The following is a 23,219-nucleotide window of genomic DNA, read 5'->3' on the forward strand; positions in this document are numbered from 1 at the left end:
TTGTCTCTTGTCTGTTAAAGACAGAGTCATGGACACTGAATCTATCTGGAAACCTAAAAAGGTGACCCTTGTCTGAGGAATAAAGAAACTCTTTGGAAAATTGATCCTCCAACCATGTTTTTGAAGAAACAACACAAGTTGCTAAGTGTGAGATTCTGCTAAATGAAAAGATTGATCCAGTACCAAGATGTCGTCCAAATAAGGAAACACCACAATAACCTGCTCTCTGATTACAGAGAGAAGGGCACCTAGAACCTTGGAAAATCTCAGAAACCGATAGTGGTCTGGATGAATCGGAATGTGAAGATATGCATCCTTTAAGTCTATTGTGGACATATAAATGACCTTGCTGAACAAAAGGCAGAATAGTCCTTATAGTCACCATCTTGAAATTTGGGACCCTTACAAAGTGATTAAAAAATGTCAGATCCAGAACTGGTCTGAATACATTTTCCTTTTTGAGGACAATGAATAGATTTGAATAAAAACCCAAACCCTGTTCTTGAAGTGGAACTGGTACAATTACCCCTGAAAGCTCCAGATCTGAAAACACATTTCAGAAAAGCCAGAGCTTTCACAGGATTTGTTGGAACGTGAGAGAGAAAAAACTTTTTTACAGGAGGTCTTATTCTGAAACCTATTCGATACCCTTGAGAGACAATATTCTGAATCCAATGATTCTGAACGGAACCTGCCCAAACGTCTTGAAATAATTTCAATCTGCCCCCACCAGTAAAACTGGATTGAGGGCTGCACCTTCATGCAGTTTTGGGGGCTAGCTTTGGTTTCTTAAAAGGCTTGGATTTATTCCAACTCGAAGATGGCTTCCAATTGGAGCCAGAGTCTTTAGAGGAAGGAGTGGTTTTCTGTTCTCTATTCTGACTAAAGGAACAAAACCGATTAGAAGCTCAAGTTTTACCCTTAGATTTTTTATCTTGGGGCAAAAAAACTCCCTTCCCCCAGTAATAGTGGAAATAATCGAACCCAACTGAGAACCAAACAAATTATTACCCTGGAATGATAGAGATAGTAACCTAGATTTAGATACCATGTCAGCATTGCATGACTTGAGCCATAAAACTCTTCTAGCTAAAATAGCCAAAGACAGATTTTTAACATCAATCTTAATGATATCAAAAATAGCATCACAGAGAAAATGATTAGCATATTGAAGCAAATGAACAATGCTAGACAAATCAGAATCTTTTTCCCGTTGTGCTAAGCTATCCAACCAAAAAGTTGATGCAGCCGCAACATCAGCCATAGAGATGGCAGGCCTGAGAATATAGCCAGAATGTAAATAAGCTTTCCTAAGATAAGATTAAATTTTCCTATCTAAAGGATCCTTAAAAGAAGTACTATCTTCCATTGGAATAGTAGTACGCTTGGCAAGAGTAGAAATAGCCCCATCAACCTTAGGGACGTTTTCCCAAAACTCTAAATTAGCCACTAGCAATGGTGCAACCTTTTAAACCTAGAAGAAAGGAACAAAAGTAGCACCAGGCTTAGACCATTCCTTAGCAATCACATCAGAAATAGCATCAGGAACAGGAAAAACGTCAGGAGTAATCGCAGGAGGTTTATAAACAGAATTTAAACGTTTACTGGATTTGTTATCATGAGGACCAGACTCCTCAATATCCAAAGTAATCAATACTTCTTTCGACAAAGAACGAATATACTCAATCTTAAAAATGTCTGAAGCAGGATCTTCTGAGTCAGAGAGATCCTCATCAGAAGTAGATATTAGTATGTTGTTGGTCATTACAAAATTCATCAGTAACATGAGAAGTTTTAAAAGATCTTTTACGTTTATTAGAAGGCGGAATAGCAGACATAGCTTTCTGTATCGCATCAGCAATATAATTTTTTATATCAACAGGGATATCATGTACATTAGATGTTGAAGGAACAACAGATACTGTACTAGTACTAATAGAAACATTTTCTGCATGCAAAAGCTTATCATGACAACTGTTACATACTACAGCCAGAGATATAATCTAAACTAGATTACAACAGATACTCTTAGCTTTGGTAGAACTGTGTTCAGGCAGCATGGTTCCTACAGCAGCTTCTGAGACAGGTTCAGATTGAGACATCTTGTAAAATGTAAAATAAAAAATAAAATTTTAACAAAAAAATCTCTTATTTCCTCATATAGCTATTTTAGGAATGGGAAAAAATGCAAATGCTAAAAATAGGCCAAAAGGCAAATAGCATAGCCCTCTGATCATAAAGAAGGCAAGGGACATATAGGAAGTGGGGTAAAAATAAACCCAAAAAGTTTTTGGCGCCAAGTATGACGCACAACACAAAAGGAAGCATACTTTTTTTTTGCCGCCAACAACATCCGGAAATGACACAACTCGCCTCCTAACAACCTAGCGTCAACTAAGACGCAGGAAATGACGAACTTGCGTCATCATAGACCCACATTCTCGCTAAAAAAATTCTCGCGCCCAAGAGTGACACAATAAATAACAGCATTTTGCGCCCTCGCGAGTCTAAATTTGCCCGCCAATTTAAAAGAAACAAGTCAGATTGGAAAAATGACAACTCTCGTCATAACAACCTGGCATCAACTAAGACGCAGGAAATTACGAACTTGCGTCATCATAGACCCACATTTTTGCCAAAAAATTCTCGCGCCAAGAGTGACGCAATAAATAACAGCATTTAGCGCCGTCGCAAGCCTAAATTTGCCCGCGAATTTAAAAGAAACAAGTCAGATTGGAAAAAAAGTAAATTTATGCTTACCTGATAAATTAATTTCTTCTACGATACGACGAGTCCACGGATTTCATCCTTACTTGTGGGATTTATCCTCCTGCTAACAGGAAGTGGCAAAGAGCACCACAGGAGAGCTGTATATATAGCTCCTCCCTTCCTTCCACCTCAGCTCATTCGACCGAAGTTAGGAAGAGAAAGGAAAAGCCAAAGGGTGCAGAGGTGACTGAAGTTTATAAATAGAAAAATAATAGAAATCTGTCTTAAAAATGACAGGGTGGGCCCGTGGACTAGTCGTATCGTAGAAGAAATTAATTTATCAGGTAAGCATAAATTTACTTTTCTTCTAAAAGATACGACGAGTCCACGGATTTCATCCTTACTTGTGGGATACAATACCAAAGCTACAGGACACGGATGAAAGGGAGGGACAAGACAGGAACCTAAACGGAAGGCACCACTGCTTGAAGAACCTTTCTCCCAAAACCAGCCTCAGAAGAAGCAAAAGTATTAAATTTGGAAAATTTGGAAAAAGTGTGAAGAGACGACCAAGTTGCAGCCTTGCAAATCTGTTCAACAGAAGCATAGTTTTTAAAAGCCCATGAGGAAGCCACAGCCCTAGTAGAATGAGCCGTAATTCTTTCAGGAGGCTGCTGTCCAGCAGTCTCATATGCCAGATTGATACTCTTCAGCCAAAAAGAAAGGGAGGTAGCCGTAGCTTTCTGACCCCTACACTTTCCAGAAAAAACAACGAATAAAGAAGATGATTGACGGAAAACCTTAGTCGCCTGCAAGTAAAACATCAGGGCACGGACCACGTCCAGGTTATGCAACATACGCTCCTTCTTAGGAGAAGGGTTAGGACATAATGAAGGAACAACAATTTCCTGATTAATATTCTTATTAGAAACAACCTTAGGAAGAAGGAGTTCCCACTCCCCCGGATGAAAAGCCTGCTGGCTTAAAAAGTCCGCTTCCCAGTTGTCCACTCCTGGGATGTAGATTGCTGACAGGTAACAAGAGTGGGCCTCCGCCCAGCAAATTATCTTGGATACCTCTGTCATCGCTAAGGAACTTCTCGTTCCTCCCTGATGATTGATGTAAGCCACAGTCGTGATGTTGTCCGACTGGAATATGATGAATCTGGCCGAAGCCAACTGAGGCCACGCCTGAAGCGCATTGAATATTGCTCTCAATTACAGAATATTGATTGGAAGTAGAGACTCCTCCCAACTGCATACACCCTGAGCCTTCAGGGAATTCCAGACCGCACCCCAGTCCATTCTCACTATCACCCACGAGGGTCTGCGGAAACACGTCCCTTGGGACAGATGCTCCGGCGACAACCACCAAAGAAGAGAGTTTCTGGTCTCTTGATCCAGATTTATTGGAGGGGATAAATCTGCATAGTCTCCATTCCACTGTCCGAGCATGCACAGTTGCAGTGGTCTGAGATGGAAACGAGCATTGGACTGGATTGGACTGAGGATTGGACTGAAGGGCTCAACAAGTATTTAGAATTTTTTACTTTCTGACCTCCGTCAGAAAAATCTTCATTGCTATAGAATCTATCAGGGTTCCCAAGAAGGAAACCTTTGTCTGTGGAATTAGTGAACTCTTTTCTAGATTCACCTTCCAACCGTGAGTTCTCAGAAAGGACAACACTGTGTCTGTATGAGACTTTGTTAGATGATAAGTCGTTGCCTGAATCAAGATATTGTCCAGATAAGGCGCCCCTGCTATGCCCCGCGGCCTGAGAACCGCCAGAAGGGACCCTAGAACCTTTGTGAAGATCCTGGGAGCTGTGGCCAACCCGAAGGGAAGAGCCACGAACTGAAAGTGTTTGTCCAGGAAGGCAAACCTTAGGTACTGATGATGATCCTTGTGAAAATAAATATGAAGGTATGCATTCTTCAAGTACACGGTAGTCATATATTGACCCTCCTGGATCATTGGTAAAATTGTTCGAATAGTCTCCATCTTGAACGACGGGACTCTGAGAAACTTGTTTAGACTCTTGAGATCTAAAATGGGTCTGAAAGTTCCCTCTTTTTTGGGAACCACGAAAAGATTTGAGTAAAATCCCTGCCCCTGTTCCAGTCTTGGAACGGGACAAATTACCCCCATAGTAGAGAGGTCTTTTACACCTTTTACACTTTTACAACGTAAGAACGCCTCTCTTTTTATCTGGTCTACAGACAATCGAGAAAGAAGAAATCTCCCCCTTGGAAGAGATCCTTTGAATTCCAGTTGATACCCGTGGGTCACAATTTCCAGTGCCCAGGTGTCCTGAACATCTTTTGCCCAAGCCTGGGCAAAGAGAGAAAGTCTGCCCCCTACTAAATCTGGTCCCGGATCGGGGGCCGCCCCTTCATGCTTTCTTGGTAGCAGCAGCGGGCTTCTTGCTTTGTTTACCCTTGTTCCAAGCCTGGTTGGTTCTCTAGACGGACTTGGCCTGAGCAAAATTCCCTTCCTGCTTTGTGGAGGAAGAGGAAGAAGAGGAGACTCCTTTAAAATTCTGAAAGGAACGAAAATTATTTTGTTTACCCCTCATTTTAACAGACTTATCCTGAGGTACAGTGTGACCTTTACCTCCAGTAATGTCAGAAATGATTTCCTTCAACTTGAAAGGAATAGCTAAGAGCTTTGATTTAGATGACACATCAGCAGACCACAATTTTAACCATAACGCTCTATGCGCTAAAATGGCAAATCCTGCATTTTTCACCGCCAATTTAGCAATTTGAAAGGCGGCATCTGTGATAAAAGAATTAGCTAGCTTGAGAGCCCTAATTCTATCTAAAATGTCCTCTAAAGGGGTCTCAACCTTCAGAGACTCTTCTAGAGCATCAAACCAAAAAGCTGCTGCAGTAGTAACTGGAACAATGCAGGCTGTTGGTTGTAAAAGGAAACCCTGATGAATAAATAATTTCTTTAGAAGACCCTCTAACTTCTTATCCATAGGGTCTTTGAAAGCACAACTGTCCTCAATAGGAATAGTTGTACGCTTAGTCAGGGTAGATATAGCTCCCTCCACCTTAGGGACAGTCTGCCAAGAGTCCCGAATGGTGTCTGATATGGGATAGATCTTGAAATTAGGAGGAGGGGAGAACGGTATACCCGGTCTGTCCCATTCCCTCTTTATAATCTCCGAAATTCTTTTAGGAACCGGAAAAACATCAGTGTAAGCAGGTACTTCTAGATATTTGTCCATTTTACACAATTTCTCTGGTGGTATAACAATAGGGTCACAGTCTACCAGAGTCGCTAAAACCCTCCTGAAGTAACAGTCAGAGGTGTTTTAGCTTAAATTTAAAGGACATTACGTCCGAATCTGTCTGGGGTAACATACTTCCTGGGTCTGAAAGTTCTCCCTCAGACAATAATTCCCTGACCCCCAACTTAGAGCCCTGTGAGGGTACATCGGAAATAGCCAACAAAGCATCAGAGGACTTAGATAATACCTCTGTAAGGGTAGTTGACATAACTGCAGCCATATCCCTGCCAGTGTAAAAGAATTAGACGCTGTTGAGGAACTCAGCATCGCTTGGGTGGGTGTTAAAGGTTGTGACACTTGGGGAGAATTAGGCGGCATATCCTGATTCTCTTCAGGCTGAGAATCATCCTTAGGCACACCTTTCTTTACATAAAATATGATTTTTACATTGTAAGGCTCTTTCAGTACAAGAGGTACACAAAGTAAGGGGGGGTTCCACACTGGCCTCTAAACACATAGAACAAGTAGTTTCTTCACTTTCAGACATGTTAAACAGACTAGCAGTAGCCACAATGGACGTTTTTAACCTTAATTGTGGGTATCAAAGAATGTTTTGGAAAAAAGAGAGTACTGCGCCTTTAAATAATAAAAGCGCAACAATTTTTCTGTCTGTACAAAAAAACGATCTTTAGCACTTAAATCTTATGCTAAACATTTCAATTTGCCAAAAATTATTGCACTAGTCGAGCAAAAACTAAATCACCCTGTAAAAAGTCATTTTATTTAGTAAATAAACTTTAAACAACGATAACAGCCCCTGCACCCTCACCATAGCCTCTGCTGCGGCGCCTACCTGCCCCCTGGGTACACAAAATGGATTCAACAACGATCCGGTGACTGAATCTCAACTTTAGGCCCCACCGGAGCTAGTGCCTGCTGTCTTCTAGTGAGGAGAAACTGCGCGTCTTAGGGTGCAAATTAGGCCCCGCCCACCGTGGGCATTGCATGATCTCTCTCCATAACCGCATGGGAAGCGGTTCTGATAAGCCATGTGGTCCCCTGGTGTTATCGCACACACTTTATGCCATACATAAATAAAGTGTCACAATGCTTTCCCCAGTGTCAAGCCCCTCTTGAATTACATACTCAACGTAATCAATATGTGTAACTAGTAATGTCAGTAAAACCCTATGCCATCCAGGTCTACTGCTTACCCCTTCCCTTACAGGAAATAATGTCAGCCAGTTCTGATATAACAGGTTTCCTCAGAAATAAAGACTGAACATACCTCAATGCTGCTTGTAGCGTGACACTGGTCTCCACACTGAAGATTTCTCTTGCACTACCTTCAGAAGCTCTGTGGGAACCAGAATGGATCTTAGTAACGTCTGCTAAGATCATCAACCTCAGGGCAGAAAAAATATCTCTTCATTCCAACGATATCTCTTGATAGAAGAATCTAAAACTAACACCTCACTTTACCTCTTCCTAGTACTAACACAGGCAAAGAGAATGACTGGGGGTGGAGGGAAGGGAGGAGCTATATATACAGCTCTGCTGTGGTGCTCTTTGCCACTTCCTGTTAGCAGAAGGATAAATCCCACAAGGATGAAATCCGTGGACTCGTCGAATCTTGTAGAAAAAAAAGACTAAACCCCAGGTAAGAAAATAACTTCCTAAAACATGATTCCCCTACTGAAACTGCAAAGGGAAATACACATAGACCTGACTCATGGCAAATATAAGTAAATACATATATTTAGAACTTTATATAAATATATAAAGCGCCAACCATAGCTGAGAGTGTCTTAAAATAATGATACATACTTACCGAAAGACACCCATCCACATATAGCAGATAGCCAAACCAGTAATGAAAACTATCAGCAGAGGTAATGGTATAAGAGTATATTGTCAATCTGAAAAGGGAGGTAGGTGATGAATCCCTACGACCGATAACAGAGAACCCTTGAAAAGATTTCCCGCAAGGGAAACCATAAAAAATCAAAAGGCGATACTCTCTTCACATTCCTCTGACAAACACTGTACTCAGAGGAATTGGGCTTCAGAATGCTTATCATAGAAGAAAACAAAGAAATCAAGCACAAACATACTACACCACCTCCATAGGAGGCAAAGTTTGTAAAACCTGAATTGTGGGTGTGGTGAGGGGGTGTATTTATAGGCATTTTTAGATTTGGGAAACTTTGCCCCTCCTGGTAGGATTGTATATCCATATGTCACTAGCTCATGGACTCTTGCCAAATACATGAAAGAAAGTATTTTTATGTATGTATATATATATATAAATGGGATAGTCCTTTAATGCTTATGTAGTGGTTGGTCCTTTAGCCTGTAGGTAAGGTCTGCTCTAGCTGGCAAATATGTCAACTGGGTTTAGTAAAAAATTAAATTTATTCTTACCTGATAAATTTGTTTCTTTCTTGACATGGTGAGTCCACGGATCATCATAATTACTATTGGGATATTCACTCCTGGCCTGCAGGAGGAGGCAAAGAGCACCACAGCAAAGCTGTTAAATACCACTCCCCTTACCCACAACCCCCCAGTCATTCGACCAAAGGGAAAGGAGAAAGGAAAGTAATATAAGGTGAAGAGGTGCCTGAGGTTTATGAAAAAAATAAACTTATCTAAAAATACAGGGCGGGGCCGTGGACTCACTGTGTCAAGAAAGAAACAAATTTATCAGGTATGAATCAATTTCATTTTCTTTCTGACACAGTAAGTCTACGGATCATCATAATTACTATTGGGAATCAATACCCAAGCTAGAGGACATGGATGATAAGGGAGGGACAAGACAGATAGCCTAAACAGAAGGCACCTTTCTCCCAAAAACAGCCTCAGCCGAAGCAAAAGTATCAAATTTGTAAATTTAGAAAAAGTGTATAAAAATGACCAAGTGACAGCCTTGCAAAGCTGATCCACAGAAGCATCATTTTTGAAAGCCCAAGTAGAAGAAACAGCCCTTGTAGAATGAGCCGTGATTTTCTCAGGAGGCTGCTGACTAGCAGTCTCATATGCCAAGTGAATAACACTCCTTAACCAACAAGAAAGAGAAGTAGCCATAGCTTTCTGACCTTTACGTTTCCTAGAAAAAACAACAAATAAAGAAGAAGACTGGCAAAAATCCTTAGTCGCCTGCAAATAATATTTCAAAGCACGAACTACATCCAAATTGTGCAACAAACGTTCCTTATGAGAAGGATTAGGACACAAAGAAGGAACAACAATCTATTGATTAATATTCTTATCAGAAACAACCTTGGGCAGAAAACCTAAAGCAGTACGAAGTACAACCTTATCTGAATGAAAAATGAGGAAAGGAGACTCACACTGCAATGCAGAGAGCTCCGAAACTCTTTGAGCCGAAGAGATAGCAACCAAAAACAAAACCTTCCAGGTTAACAACTTGATATCCAAAGAATGCATAGGCTCAAACTGAGCCTGTTGAAGAACTCTCAGAACTAAATTAAGACTCCAAGGAGGAGTTACAAACTTAACCAAAGGCCAAATTCTTACCAGAGCCTGACAAAAAGACTGAACATCGGGCACATCCGCCAGACGTTTATGTAACAAAATAGATCAAGCAGAAATTTAACCCTTCAGGGTACTAGCAGACAAACCTTTCTGCAGACCCTCCTGGAGAGAAGACAAAATCATAGGAATCCTAACTCTACTCCAAGAGTAGCCCTTAGATTCACACCAATACAGATATTACGCCATATCTTGTAATAAATCTTTCTAGTCACAGGCTTACGTGCCTGAATCATAGTCTCAATCATTGACTTAGATAAAATCAAGAGTTCAATCTCCAAGCAGTCACTTCAGAGAAACGAGATTTGGATGAAGGAAGGGCCCTTGAAGTAGAAGGTCTTCCTCAATGGAAGACTCCACGGAGGAGACAATGACATTTCCACCAGATCTGCATACCAGATCCTGCGAGGCCAAGCCGGTGCAATGAGAATCACTGACACCCTCTCTTGCCTGATCTGAGCAATGACCCAAGGAAGAAGAGCAAACACGTATGCCAGACTGAACTTCAAAGGAACTGCTAGAGCATCTATCAGAACCGCTTGAGGATCCCTTGACCTCGACCCGTACTTTGAAAGCTTAGCATTGTGACGCAATGCCATAACATCCAACTCCGGTTGACCCCTCCTACTCCCCCAGATGAAAAGACTGTCTGCTCAGAAAATCTGCTTCCCAATTGTCCACCCATGGAATGTGGATCACAGAGAGACAACAATTGTGAGCCTCCGCCCACTGAATAATCCTGGCTACCTCCTTCATCGCCAAGAAACTCTGGAGTTCCCCCCTGATGATTGATGTAAAGCCTACGGACGTTATATTGTCCGACTGAAATCTGATAAACTGGGTTGAAGCCAATTGAGGCCAGGCTAAGAGAGTATTGAAAATTGCCCTCAACTCTAAGACATTTATAGGAAGAACCAATTCTTCCCGGGTCCACCGACCCTGAGCCTTCAGAGAACCCCAGACAGCTCCCCAACGCAGCAGACTGGGATCCGTGGTCACAATCACCCAGATAGGCCTGAGAAAACAGATTCCCTGGGAGAGACGATCCTGGGACAACCACCACGGAAGAGAATCTCTTGCAGCTTTATCTAGCACAATCTTCTGAGACAGGTCCGTATAATACCCGTTCCACTGTCTCAGCATGCATAACTGCAGAGGTCTCAGATGAAAACGGGCAAACGGAATGATGTCCATGACCGAAACCATCAGACCAATAACTTCCATACACTGGGCCACCGATGGCCGAGGAGATGACTATAGAGCCAGACATGAATCAAACATTTTTGACTTCCTTGCTTCTGTCAAAAAAATCTTCATTTCCAGAGAACCTATAATGGTTCCCAAGAATACCACTCTTGTAGCCGGAATCGGGGAACTTTTTCCTAAATTCACCTTCCAACCATGGGAGCTACTGCAACCCCCTGCAGTCTGAGAACTGCCAATAACGCCCCCAGGACCTTTGAAAACACCCTGGGAGCTGTTGCAATACCAAAGGGAAGAGCCACAAACAGAGAATGCTTGTCTTGAAAAGCAAATACCAAAAACTTGTGATGATTCCTGTGAAGGGGAATATGAAGATATGCATCCTTCAGATCCACTGTAGTCATGAACTGACCCTCCTGAACCAGAGGTAGAATTGACCGAATAGACTTCATCTTGAACTATGGAATCTTGAGAAATTTGTTTACCATTCTGAGATCTAAAATGGGTCTGAAAGTTCACTCCTTTTTGGGAACGATAAACAGATTGGAATAAAACCCTAGTCCCTGCTCCTGAACTGGAACAGGTACGATCACTCCCATATCGGAAAGATCCTGGACACATCTTAAGAATGCCTCTCTTTTTAACTGATATACCGATAACCTTGAAAGATGAAACCTGCCCCTGGGAGGAAAAGTCTTGAACCCCAGTTTGTATCCCTGGGATACAATATCTACTACCCAAGGATCTGGGACATCTCTTGCCCAGACTTGAGCGAACAAAGACAACCTGCCCCCTACGCGATCCATTCCCGGATCGGGGGCAGACCCTTCATGCTGACTTTGTGTCAGTGGCAGCCTTCTTAGATTGCTTCCCCTTGCTCCATTATGTCTCCAAGAAGATCTGGATTGATCCTGCTTGGAAGAGGAAGACTTACCAGCGAAGTTGCGAAAGGAACGAAAATTACTCTGACGACCTTTCTGTTTATTTCTCTTATTTTAAGCAAGAGAATGTCCCTTCCCACCAGTAATATCAGAAATATTTTCTGCCAAACCAGGCCCAAACAAAGTCTTCCCTTTGTAAGGAATTGATAAAAGCTTAGACTTAGATGATACATCCGCAGACCAGGACTTTAACTATAAAGCCCTGCGAGCCAAAACAGCAAAACCAGAAATCTTTGCTCCCAATTAACAACCTGTAAAGAGGCGTCCACAATAAAAGAATTGGCCTGAATCTCTTCCAGAAAACTCTCCTGAAGAATAGCATCAGACAATGCATCAAACCAATAGGTAGCCGCACTGGTAAGCGTAGGAGCACATGCAACAGGCTGCCATTGGAGTCCCTGGTGAACATAAATCCTTTTAAGTAAAGCCTCCAAATTCTTATCCATGGGATCCTTAAAAAGCACAACATCCTCAATAGGAATAGTGGTCCTCTTGGCCAAAGTGGAAATAGCTCCCTCAACCTTAGGGACTGTCTGCCAAGATTCCTTAATAGAATCCGCAATAGGAAACTTCCTAAAAATAGAAGGGGAAAAAGGAATTCCAGGCTTCTCCCATTCCCTAGAAATAATCTCTGAAACCCTACCCGGGACAGGAAAAACTTTCGCCACAGAAGGAACATCAAAGAACTTATTAAGCTTACTAGCCTTCTCGGGAGTAACTAGGACCATTGAATCAGAATCATCCAAAGTAGTCAAAACCTCCCTGAGTAACAAACAAAGGTGCTCCAACTTAAATCTGAAAGAAACCACCTCAAAGGAGACACACTATCAAAGTCTGAAATTTCACCCTCAGACGCTACTGAAATATCTTCTTCCTCAGTCCTATGAGAAGGAACATTAGATAAAACTGCAACAGAGTCAGAAGTCCTTCTGCGTTTACCCTGTAACACAGGAAAAGCAGGGAAGCATCAGATATAGCAGAGGATATGTGCGTAGACAAATCCTGTAAAGAAAAACTAGCCTGAGACGACACACAGGGCACTGCATGTGAAGAGGAGTGAGACTGAGAGGAATGAGGAGAAAGCTGAGCTACAGCTTGAACAGGAGGCTCCTGAACAACAGTCTCCTTAGAAAATGAAGGCTCTGTATCAAAGAGTCTATCCCTGTACTGCATAGACCTCTCTATACAAGAGGAACAGAAAGGGATGAGCTCTACATTAGCATCTAGACATAAATTACAGGTCACAGCCTGCAAGTCCTCCTGGTCCATTGTACACCACAGTTAAATAAAAAAATAAAAATTTGACTAAAAAAAACCTGCCCAAATAAAAAAAGTTTACTGTCCCTTTAACAAACGTGTCAAAAAACAAACAAAACGTTTCCCACAGCACCTCTACACCCTCAACAACAAAACTCTTACTGAGGTGCAAACCTTACCCCCCTCCAACCAGAAATCCGGCTTCAGAAAGAAAGAGACTGCCCCGGTCTGAACACACTGTAAGACACAGACCACAAATGGAAAACAGGAAATGCACCCTATGGCAGCTCCTTAGCAATGAGGAGGAAAACGCGCAAAACCTTGCACCAAAGAAAAAACACCACTGATCGTGGGCGTTGGGAGAAACCTTAAACATAAACGCCTCATCCAGCACTGATTATAAAAATATCACTGCTGTGAAGAACACAAAACGGACCACAAACCTTGAGTAATAAAAAACTAAGAGCCATTCCCCAATATCCTCCACAGTGCACAAGCAGGGCTATCTCAAAAGTGCCAAAATTATTTTCTTGCGACCCAACTGAAGAATAATAACAAATAGCACTTACCTCTAGTACCAACTGCCGGCAGCAGGACAGTTCACAAGGCTAGAGAGGAAACCATCTATACAAGGAACCTGTAGAAAGAAACAAACGACTAAGTAAACCTACATAGTCATTTGTTACAAAACAAAGGGCCAGCGACACATTCTGAGAGGCACAGAAGGGATTATAATCCCCCAAAGTTCTCAGAAGCCTCAAAAGCCACCACAGCTCTACTGAAGAGACTGACGTGGAATACAGCTAAACCCCCAAGGAAAAAACACAAAATAAACTTGCTTTGTTTAAAAACAAACAATTCTTGATTGAAGAATCAGACACTTACCTTTTACCACCTCCATGCACTACAAGCAAAGAGAATGACTGGGGGGTTGTGGGTAAGGGGAGTGGTATTTAACAGCTTTGCTGTGGTGCTCTTTGCCTCCTCCTGCATAATATAATATCCCAATAGTAACTATAATGATCCGTGGACTCACCGTATCATTAGAAGAAAACGAATTTACTGAACTGAATTCCTCTTCATTAGTCATTAGTGTGCTTAGCTAAAGGGTCTTGTCAGTTCCTCAGCAAACATTTCTTATTTCTTTGTTGTCCTATTTTTGCTATCATATTTTTCTACACTTTTAAGGAAAACTTCAAGTATACTGCTTATGTTAAAATACCATGCTTCATTTAATGGAATTTACATTTTTTAAATGTATAGAAAACTTGTTCTTAAAATTAAAGATGTACCTGTGTCAAAATAGTTATAGTTCATAAACCTACCAAAGCAATAATCAGGAAAGTAAAAGCAAAAATTTGAATTAGTTGCAGTTGCATAAACTTTTCAGGGCTTAAAGGGATTCTAAACCCACATTTTTTCCCTCCAAGATGTTGATTTTTAAAAATAATTGATAATAATTGATATTTTTTAAATACTTGCAAAGCTATGTTCCTTTAAATAACATGGTTGAAATTTTAGATCATCAGTGGTTCCTTCATTGAAGTGTCTTAGCACGAATGCAAATTAAACCCTATAAGACCAGTATAATAGACAATGAGCTGCACATAAATTGTCACCATTTAGACAGACTTACTTCATGGGTAGTCAAAGAATATGTTTAATAAAAAAATAATTCAACTTTCATTTGCTCTATAGAACATTATAGAAAGTAATTCAATAAATTACAAAGGACTTTTTCTTTGAAGACGCATGTTTGACTACAAGCCAATTTAGACCACACAGAAAACATCCAGAATATTGCAGGTCTCTGAAAAAGTTAAGAAAACAGACCACACAAATTGTAAAGCTTGGGGACATGGGGTATAAATAGGAGGCTTTTAAACATCTAAATGTTCTTGTAATACCCATCAACATACATAAAGATAATTCATGGACAACTTTTATTTTGTTTTGTCTTTTAAACACCGGAAATGACAAATGCATAGAAGTAATTAATTTCTATAATTTCCTCTAAACCTGAATGAATTTCACTATTTGAACGTAAGGAAATTCCCCCCCCCCCCCCAAATGAGCTGTCCTTATTGAGTCCAAAGTGCTTCCCTTTAAAGAAAGTTCATCAATGTTATCCCAAAAAGCTTGTGCCTTCTCTGACAGGCAAACTGCAAAGACACTTACCAGAGAATGTGTACCTCAGGCTTTAGGTATACACATCACAGAAGTCATCAAATGTTGAGATATAATCTTCAGATTTTAGAGGTATTATCCTGAATAAAACTCAGTTTTGTCAATAGTCCTAATACTTGTAAAGCTTTAAAGGTAAGTGCCCATTGTGGGGGAAAAAAATAAATATTTATTCACAAACCAATCCTCTTTGAGGTCAAATAATAAAAAAACAAATATGGCACTGGGCTCAGTCTTCTCATTACAACTATGAGAAGTAACGAAATATACTGTGTGTACTGCTGTAATTTAAAATCCCACATAAACTGACTTATACTAAAACATTCATATAATAATGTGTAGTTACAATAAATAACAAAACTAGACACAAATTATTTAGCTGAGAACAAATTAAGGCCCAGATAGTTTCAGACTGAAAAACATACCATACGGCATTTAACTGCATATATTATAGCAATAATAATCATATATATGAATCAGGAAGGTGCTCCTGAGTTCATCTGAATAGATCATTAAATATTTGTTACTAGTAGTGAAAAAAACCCTGAAGATACTCATGGGGGACTATATTTAAGAACTCATGAATCAACTTTTCTTGGTTATTCAAACACATTTGGAAGAAATAACCGGTCTTCTGCAAAACATTATGATACAGAACTTGAAAACACCAAAGAACTCCAAAGACTTGATTCTGAAAAGGTGCATTGCTGCTTAATTAAAAGTGTTTGCTAAATTAAAGGTTATTAAAATGTTCTGAAGAATTTTTTGACACTAAGTAGTGCCTAGGCTGAGGGAAAGTCTAGACCTGCGTTTGAATGGATTTTGTGCTTTTTATCTGTCTAGGAAAGTCCTCTATGTGGCACGACAAAACCCCAACTTATACAATATAAATTTACGGTTCTACCCCTCTTACTTTCTGTTATAATACTTTTTTAGTGTCCTTATATGCTGTAAATTGCAGTGAAACTTCATGTGAAGTTCCTGTGCTTTATGCTTTTTAACTATTAACCAATTTTTTACTAGCAATAATCCCCTGAGATTACATCAGTTAAAGGGACAGAAAAACAATATTTTAATCTGCAGTACATTTGCAGCATGAGCGAGCCTGCAGCCATCTCAAAGGCGACAAGATTCATCACCCCAACAATCACTAGTTCTGGGTGATTGACATGCCCTGCTCTCGTGCAATTGGGGGTGGCATAAGAAAAGCTCTTGTACAATCATACATTTTGCCACACAAACATGATAAATGTTGCCCTATATAGTACAATGCTACAAACACATTGCAGTTAAAATACTGTTGAACTATTCCTTTAAGTTCTATGAGAAGCACTTTATTGTGTTTCATGATTTATTCAGTTAATACATTACTGTAATCAAACTGGAGATACGTACAATAAATATAGAACCATGGCTGGCTACATTTAAGCCTAGAGGCACAAGTTGATTGGGTACTCCCTAGTTCTTCTACCTACTTGTGCTTGGTGGTTACCACTAGCGTTTTCTCCTACTACTGCTAGCCAGCATGCATCTGTTTAAAACAGGGCTTTACAAAACCCTTGGCTCTTAAATTTTTAATTCTGGCTCCGACCTTAGTCAACCCCTAGCCCATACACGAGTACATTTGTGGAATGGTTAGATTTGATAGCCTAGTGTGAAGTACACCAATCGGGGTGGACTGCAAAATGTTATCCCTAGAGCACCTGGAAAAGGAACCCCTAGACAGTTGCCTAGGAAGTTTAGTATTTACCTGGCCATGCAGGGGGTAAGCTAAAGCACATACAAAGTGAAGAAGCTCCCTAATTTGTGAAAACTTGAAAATATTAAGCAGAGGGTTTTTAAGCTATTTTAAAAACCATTACAACTATTTAATGCAACACGTCTTCCATGTGTTCTCTTCAATCGCACCTTCAGAAACTTACAAGGCACTATGTAGTTTTTTTTGAGGCTTTATCTTTCACAGCTCACTATTTCTGAGATTCAGTTAACCATTAACTTTATTGCAGCATCTCATCTTGGGATAAAAGGCCAGAAAGCCCCCACAGTGACTTAAAGATCAACTCACTGGTTTTAATGCCAACATTGTGATCTTGCAATAAAAGTTTTTTTTTTCAGGTATGAGGCTCCCTTCACAAAATAATAATCAACAATGTTTTTAGTACTAATTTGACATTATAGGGTAAAACTGCTTTACTTTATAAGAGCATTTTATTGTTAAACCAATTCCCCTCTATTGCTTAGTCAAGGCATAATCCCAAAAATGAGTATAGTGATTAAAGTGTACAAATGTCTGCTGCTCCGATTGGCTTAGTACCCACATTCTTATTGGATGCAGCAATCTATTGCATTTACATGCCTTTCAACTATGTGTTTACCCCATTAGCAAGACTTAAACAAACAGTAAAAAATGTAATTTGTTTAAAACTCAAATGCTCTAAATGGAACGTTTAATTTTTACACTATAATAATCCTGTAGAATGTAGTTTAACCCTCATGGAGTTTTATACCATTACATTTAATATTCAACAATACTTCATCTTCAAGATGGAATCTACAAAAATGTTCAGAACTATGTGTGTCTTTATAACATAAAGGAACAGCATATAGTGTGTTATCTACAACCGAAACCTAAGATCTCATTATAGCAAGAACAATTGTGATAACTTTTTTTTTTTTTTTTTACAAAGATGAAAATTAGCACAGAAGGAAGGGGCTGGAAACGTGGAATGAGCATGGAGAAATATTTCTGATGGAAATGTTATAAAATATTAAGGCTACTGTTGATATAATCCTGATTGCAAGGGCAACTTCCAGTATCCACACTGTTTCTTCACTATATAAGCACACTAGATATAAATAACTCTCTGCTATGAGACTGTGAACCAGAAAATTGGTAGATAAGCATTATTTTATGAATTAAAGGGGCATTAAAGTCATATCTTTCTTTGATGCACCTAAAATAGGAATTTCTAATATATAGTACAATTAAAAAAACAAACAAAAACCCTGATGCTTCTAGGCTTAGAAAATACATTATATGTTCTTAAGCTTTTTCACGGACCAGTTGAGCACTTCCTGTTATTTTGAAAATCAAAAACAGCAATAAGGTAACGCTTTTCATGCAATAATAAAATAATTTACTCTTCAAGTAGAACTCTTTCATGTGCATGATAGAAATATGTTGAATTTAATGACCCCTTAATTTATTGTAGTCAAACTTTTTCATTTAAATATTTGGATCTGAACTATATTATGCTAACCTAATCTCACTGCAACATATTTGTGAGGATGTTGTAAAGATTTAATAATAAATAAAAACAATATAAAAAAATGCTACTTCCTAAATTCATGTTCATATCAAGAAGCTAAATTAATATATTGGGAAACAAAAATGTGTGGACTCATGGAAGAGCCTGTTTGTAGAGGTGATTCAGGCTAAACTGGTAAAGAGCAGAAAGATGCTTGAATGAAAGGAAGAAGATCCTGAGTAAAATATACCAATTACCTTTTTGCGGACTTAAACCAAGAATGAAAAATAGAGACTAGTTAAATGGAGTGTGCATACAGGGAGCTCCTATATTTGTAAGAATCCTCACACTCATCAGTTTAAATGTAGATTTCAAAACTAAAGCTGGTGAATGCCATCTTACCAGCCCACAAGCATGTCATTTGCTGATATTTCAGCATGGCAGACCCATTTAAAGTTTAAATGACCTAAGCCACCTAACTAGTCATATTTGATAGCATTTGAGGCATTCAGTGTACTACCTTTCTTTCTTCCACTTAAAAAGTTATTTTCAAACTACTACTGAATTATATATATATATATATATATATATATATATAGGCGTTGTCCAATCAGATGATGAGCAATGGAATAGCTTAATATAGTGTTTGATATTTTTCCCTGCAAAAAAACCCATATGTTTTTACAGCTTTTTTATATGTAGGTTTTTGTTTCCTAGCAATGAGCATATTTGTTGTATTATAACCTTTTTAGTGCCTTATAGGTCACTGTAATACATGTTTAATAAACCATAAATAGATCCTACCACCAAAAATATTTTAAATATATAAGTAAAGGACAATTGTACATGGAAGCCTATAAATGATGCAAATCGCTTTTTGTCGCACTGTTTTGCGTGTTTATATATATATATATATTTTTATTTTTTTTTTCTTTCCCCTCCTCCCTTCCAGATGGACTCTCACTTTTCCCAAAAATATCTTATAGAATCTGATACATTGGAAAAAAAATGGTGGCAGCAATCTAATAGTAGGATACAATGTAGTCTTAATCAATTATATATTTAAAATAAATTGTTGGTGGCAGTGTCCCTTCAGATAGGTATATGGGTAGGGCTACTTAAAACATCCTACACGACAATTGTAAACTGCCCCTAATTATTGCTGAGTTCTGGAAAAAATACCCAAGAATGAGAATGTAAGAACTGAAAGGCAGAAATGACACCACAATATACTTAAAAATTCTGTGTTTCACTGCAAATATATTATTTATATACAGCTCTTACAGAGCACTTTTTGCCTTTTTTTTCTCCTTTGTATTTTTTTCATAAAATTACCCCAACCCTTTCCCTCAGACAAAATTATAATGCCTTTTGCTGTAATTTTTTTCTTACAGCATGGTGTGGTTTGTTTTGACATTACGTACAAGTTCAGAATATTGGTGAGATTATTACATGCAAAAGGTTTTAACTCTCTTTGCATTTTCAAATACTGAAATGTTCATCGGTCAGTAAAATCCATGATGCACTCTTTAACACAGATATTTACAATTAAAATGATTAAAGATAAGTATTGGGGCTGAGGATCCCAAAAAAGGGTCTATTATAATTTAAGTGCAGAGGTTGCATGGGTTAGTCTTCTTCCGAAGATTCAGAATCTTCAGATGAAGAGGATGAGGGACTGTTAGATCCTGATGAAAGTTCCACTTTTTCCGAGCCTTCATCTGTGCTGTTTTCATTATGGGAGCTTAGCTCCGTCCCAGTTTTTTCCTCCGGAATGGATTCTGCAGGAAGTTCTGCTGAAGAGTCTGCGGGCTGGGTTTGACTAGTCTCCCTACTAGCATTCTGTACATCATAAAGGTTGGGTTGGGGTACAGTTGGGATGTGAAGATTAAGGCCTGGAGTGAGGAGCATCCCTGGGTAAAGTATGTTGGGTAAAAGTAAAGGGTTAAGTGTTAAGGAGCTTGCTGTTAGTGCAGTTCCTGAAGATGTGGATGGGGAGTTAGAGTTCTGGCTGGATTTGTCTCCGCTTGGAGACACCGTCCTTTCTTTGCTCCCATCATTTTCCTTACAGTCACTTGTGCAATTCCTCTCTTTTCCAAGAGCAACCGACTCTGAAGATTTACTCAGCAGGTTTCCCATACCCAACAGATTGGGTAAACTGGCCATGCCAGAGAGGAGCATTGGAAACATGGTAGCTATGTTTTTTGCTTCACCGCCAGATGCAGAGATGCCAGAAGGTAAACCTATCAAACCAGCTGTCAATTGTAGAGACTGAAGCCCCTGAAGATTCTGCTGCAGGGCTTGGTAGCTCGAAAGGTCCATACCTGGTATCAAACCATTAGTGATCAAAGAGTTCATGCTCACAGAGTTGGTTGAAGAGGTGCCAGGTACTGTAGTTGCCTTGAAGATCTCACTCTTAGGCCTCCTACCTCGTCTGCTCACCTCCTCTCGTACCACAGGTCCTGTTAGTATCCGGTCATACATGCTCTCAGGGAGAAAACCCTGAAAAACAAAGTGTGATATACATACTGATAAATAAAAAAATTAGGAAGAAACCACAGACTCCAGAAATAAATGATTGAGACATGCACAGAGTTAACAACTACAGTCAGAATGATGTGATTCTGCATGTGCAGAGTTGTTCATAAGAAAAAAAAAATGTATTTTCTTCTGCATTCTACTGTAATGACACACACAAACATCAGTCATTTATGAACATTGAAATGACAATAACATAAACAGAACATTGAAATGACAATTACATAAACAAATAAATACATGAATGATGAATGGAAGGTATGGCGAGTCATGATTTCTTGGATGGGTTTACTAGTCCAATTGTTCTTCAATCTGGACCCAGTTAACCTTAAAAAGTCAGGGGATGTGGTACATCCAAAAAAGATGAGGAAATTATAACGAGATAAAAATGGGTTGGGATGAAATTAGTTATTGGAACAAAAAAATGGAAGCAGTTGTGGGGGGGGGGGGGGGGGTTGAAAGAAGAAAAAACAGGCATCTGAGTTATGGAAATGGAATAGTGGTGTGGGGGGAAGAGATAAAGACTCAACTAAGACAGGGGGTACAATAGGAGAGTAAAGGTAGAGAAAGCCGTTGACAGGAAAACAACCGTAGGGAAGGGGAAAGAGAGACAGCCATGAGAAGGAAGTGCAGCAAAACAAAGCCATGGAGAGCCCAAAGAGAAACACAATCATGGGGAGTGAGGGGTTGTTGTACTCACAGACTGCTTTACGACTTCTCCCCATTCAGGAGCCACACCATACTCTGGATTTTCTTTAAGGAACCTACAAAGATCTTTCATTGGAGGAGCAAATGCACCACCAACCTGAAAGAAAAGAAGACAAGTTGTGTATCACAAGTGTTAATGTAATAAAAAAAAAAACAGGGTTAAAAACAGATCTGACATTAGCTCAGTAACAGCTTACTTGCTCATGTAATGTAATTACATTAAATGTTGATACATTAATAAAATAATTTGTTTTTTTAGAAGACAAGTAAGCTGGGCTTTTATACCATAACTAGTAACATTTTACCTGACTGGTAAATAATACTGTCATTTTATTGTGTTTTATACACATGCACACACAAAATGACTCACCTTCCTAGCATTCCTCCTATTAATAAGCTGCACTCGCTCCTCTCCTGTCAAACTGTTTACATCCAGTTTGTTAGGATTTCGGCACCGGTGTCTTTTCTGCTTTGGCCGCCCATCATGTAGTTGCATCCGCTGAAGAGATAAGCATAGAATAAATGACAGTCTACTAATAACAAATTGCAGTTTGGATGAAAGGACACAATGTGTAAACCAATAGCCAAATTCTCTGAACATAGAAAAGAAGAGTAAAAATTTGCATTTAACACACACAAACAGCCAACCTTGAAAGAAATATCTGAAAGTGCTCAAAACACGTGCATGTTTCTAAGCCTACCTCAGTATGCCCTCATGGAAATGACCTAAGTTTCAATTAAAAATATAAAGAGTAGTGGTAAATTTGATCATAGAAGTAAAAAAATATGTTTTTTTAATTGTATGCTCTGTCTGAATCATGAAACTACTAGGTTAGTCAATTCCCCCTTTCATAGTTAACTTATGAGACGAAGAAAACTAAAAGGTCTGCACAATAAATTGGCAAATGCAAGTCAAACAAAATAGTGCTATTCATGCTCAGGTATTCATCTGACATTTTCCCATGTAATCAGAAGTCTAGATAAGTTATACACACAGTAAATACCTTCATATTAGTTAATGAAATAACTTCACATTCATTTTTACAAACGCAGTAAAGAAGTTACGTAAGTGGTTCTTACAGGTATGAAAGCCCCCAGATCTTCCACATATCCAGGGTGCTCCTTCAACCAGTTCTCCAGATCCTTTCTCTTCGGAGCATCATCTCCAGCTAATCGTGTACCATCCTTCATGTTTATCACAGGAACAGGGCTATCTTCATTCTGGACCCCTGGAAGCTGCAGACATGAGAGTGACTGGGGACAAGGAGCAGGCTGAAGCAGAGCAGGAGTCAGTGCTGGGTTGACCTGAGAAATGGATTAAAAAGTCAAACATGTTATATATACAATAAGCACAAAAGTTTGCATTAGATTATATATCTTTTGTGAAACACATTAAGCTTTGTAGAATATTTCTTGATAAAAAGTGTATAAAAACAATTGAGGACAACATGTATGATACCATGACTGACATATTAGTAGACTAGGTTGATTGGTCATGTCTAGTACAATGAGATCAATTATGCTATAAATATTATGCTATAATATAAGTGATTTGATAAGTAGATGATGGAATTATATTTTAATAGTTGAACAGAACTTCAAATCTGTAAGAATCGTCTGTCCCCTTTAGCCCAA

At 39.3% G+C, this 23,219-nt stretch overlaps 1 protein-coding gene across 10 annotated transcripts in view; it reads right to left on the reverse strand.

The window, feature by feature from the left end:
• Positions 1 to 14,548: 14,548 nt before the first annotated feature.
• The window catches only part of CHD9 (chromodomain helicase DNA binding protein 9), a 648,673-nt gene continuing 640,002 nt past the window's right edge, over positions 14,549 to 23,219 (reverse strand). For all 10 annotated transcript variants that reach the window (XM_053699504.1, XM_053699510.1, XM_053699505.1 and 7 more), the window contains 4 exons: positions 22,665 to 22,889; positions 21,955 to 22,083; positions 21,577 to 21,681; positions 14,549 to 20,840 (listed from right to left, as the gene is read on the reverse strand). In XM_053699504.1, coding sequence (XP_053555479.1) covers positions 19,968 to 20,840; positions 21,577 to 21,681; positions 21,955 to 22,083; positions 22,665 to 22,889 — 1,332 coding nt within the window. In that variant the 3' untranslated portion in view covers positions 14,549 to 19,967. The remainder of the gene's footprint in view (positions 20,841 to 21,576; positions 21,682 to 21,954; positions 22,084 to 22,664; positions 22,890 to 23,219) is intronic.

Source organism: Bombina bombina, chromosome 1 (assembly GCF_027579735.1).
Source record: "Bombina bombina isolate aBomBom1 chromosome 1, aBomBom1.pri, whole genome shotgun sequence".
Lineage (NCBI taxonomy): Eukaryota > Metazoa > Chordata > Amphibia > Anura > Bombinatoridae > Bombina > Bombina bombina.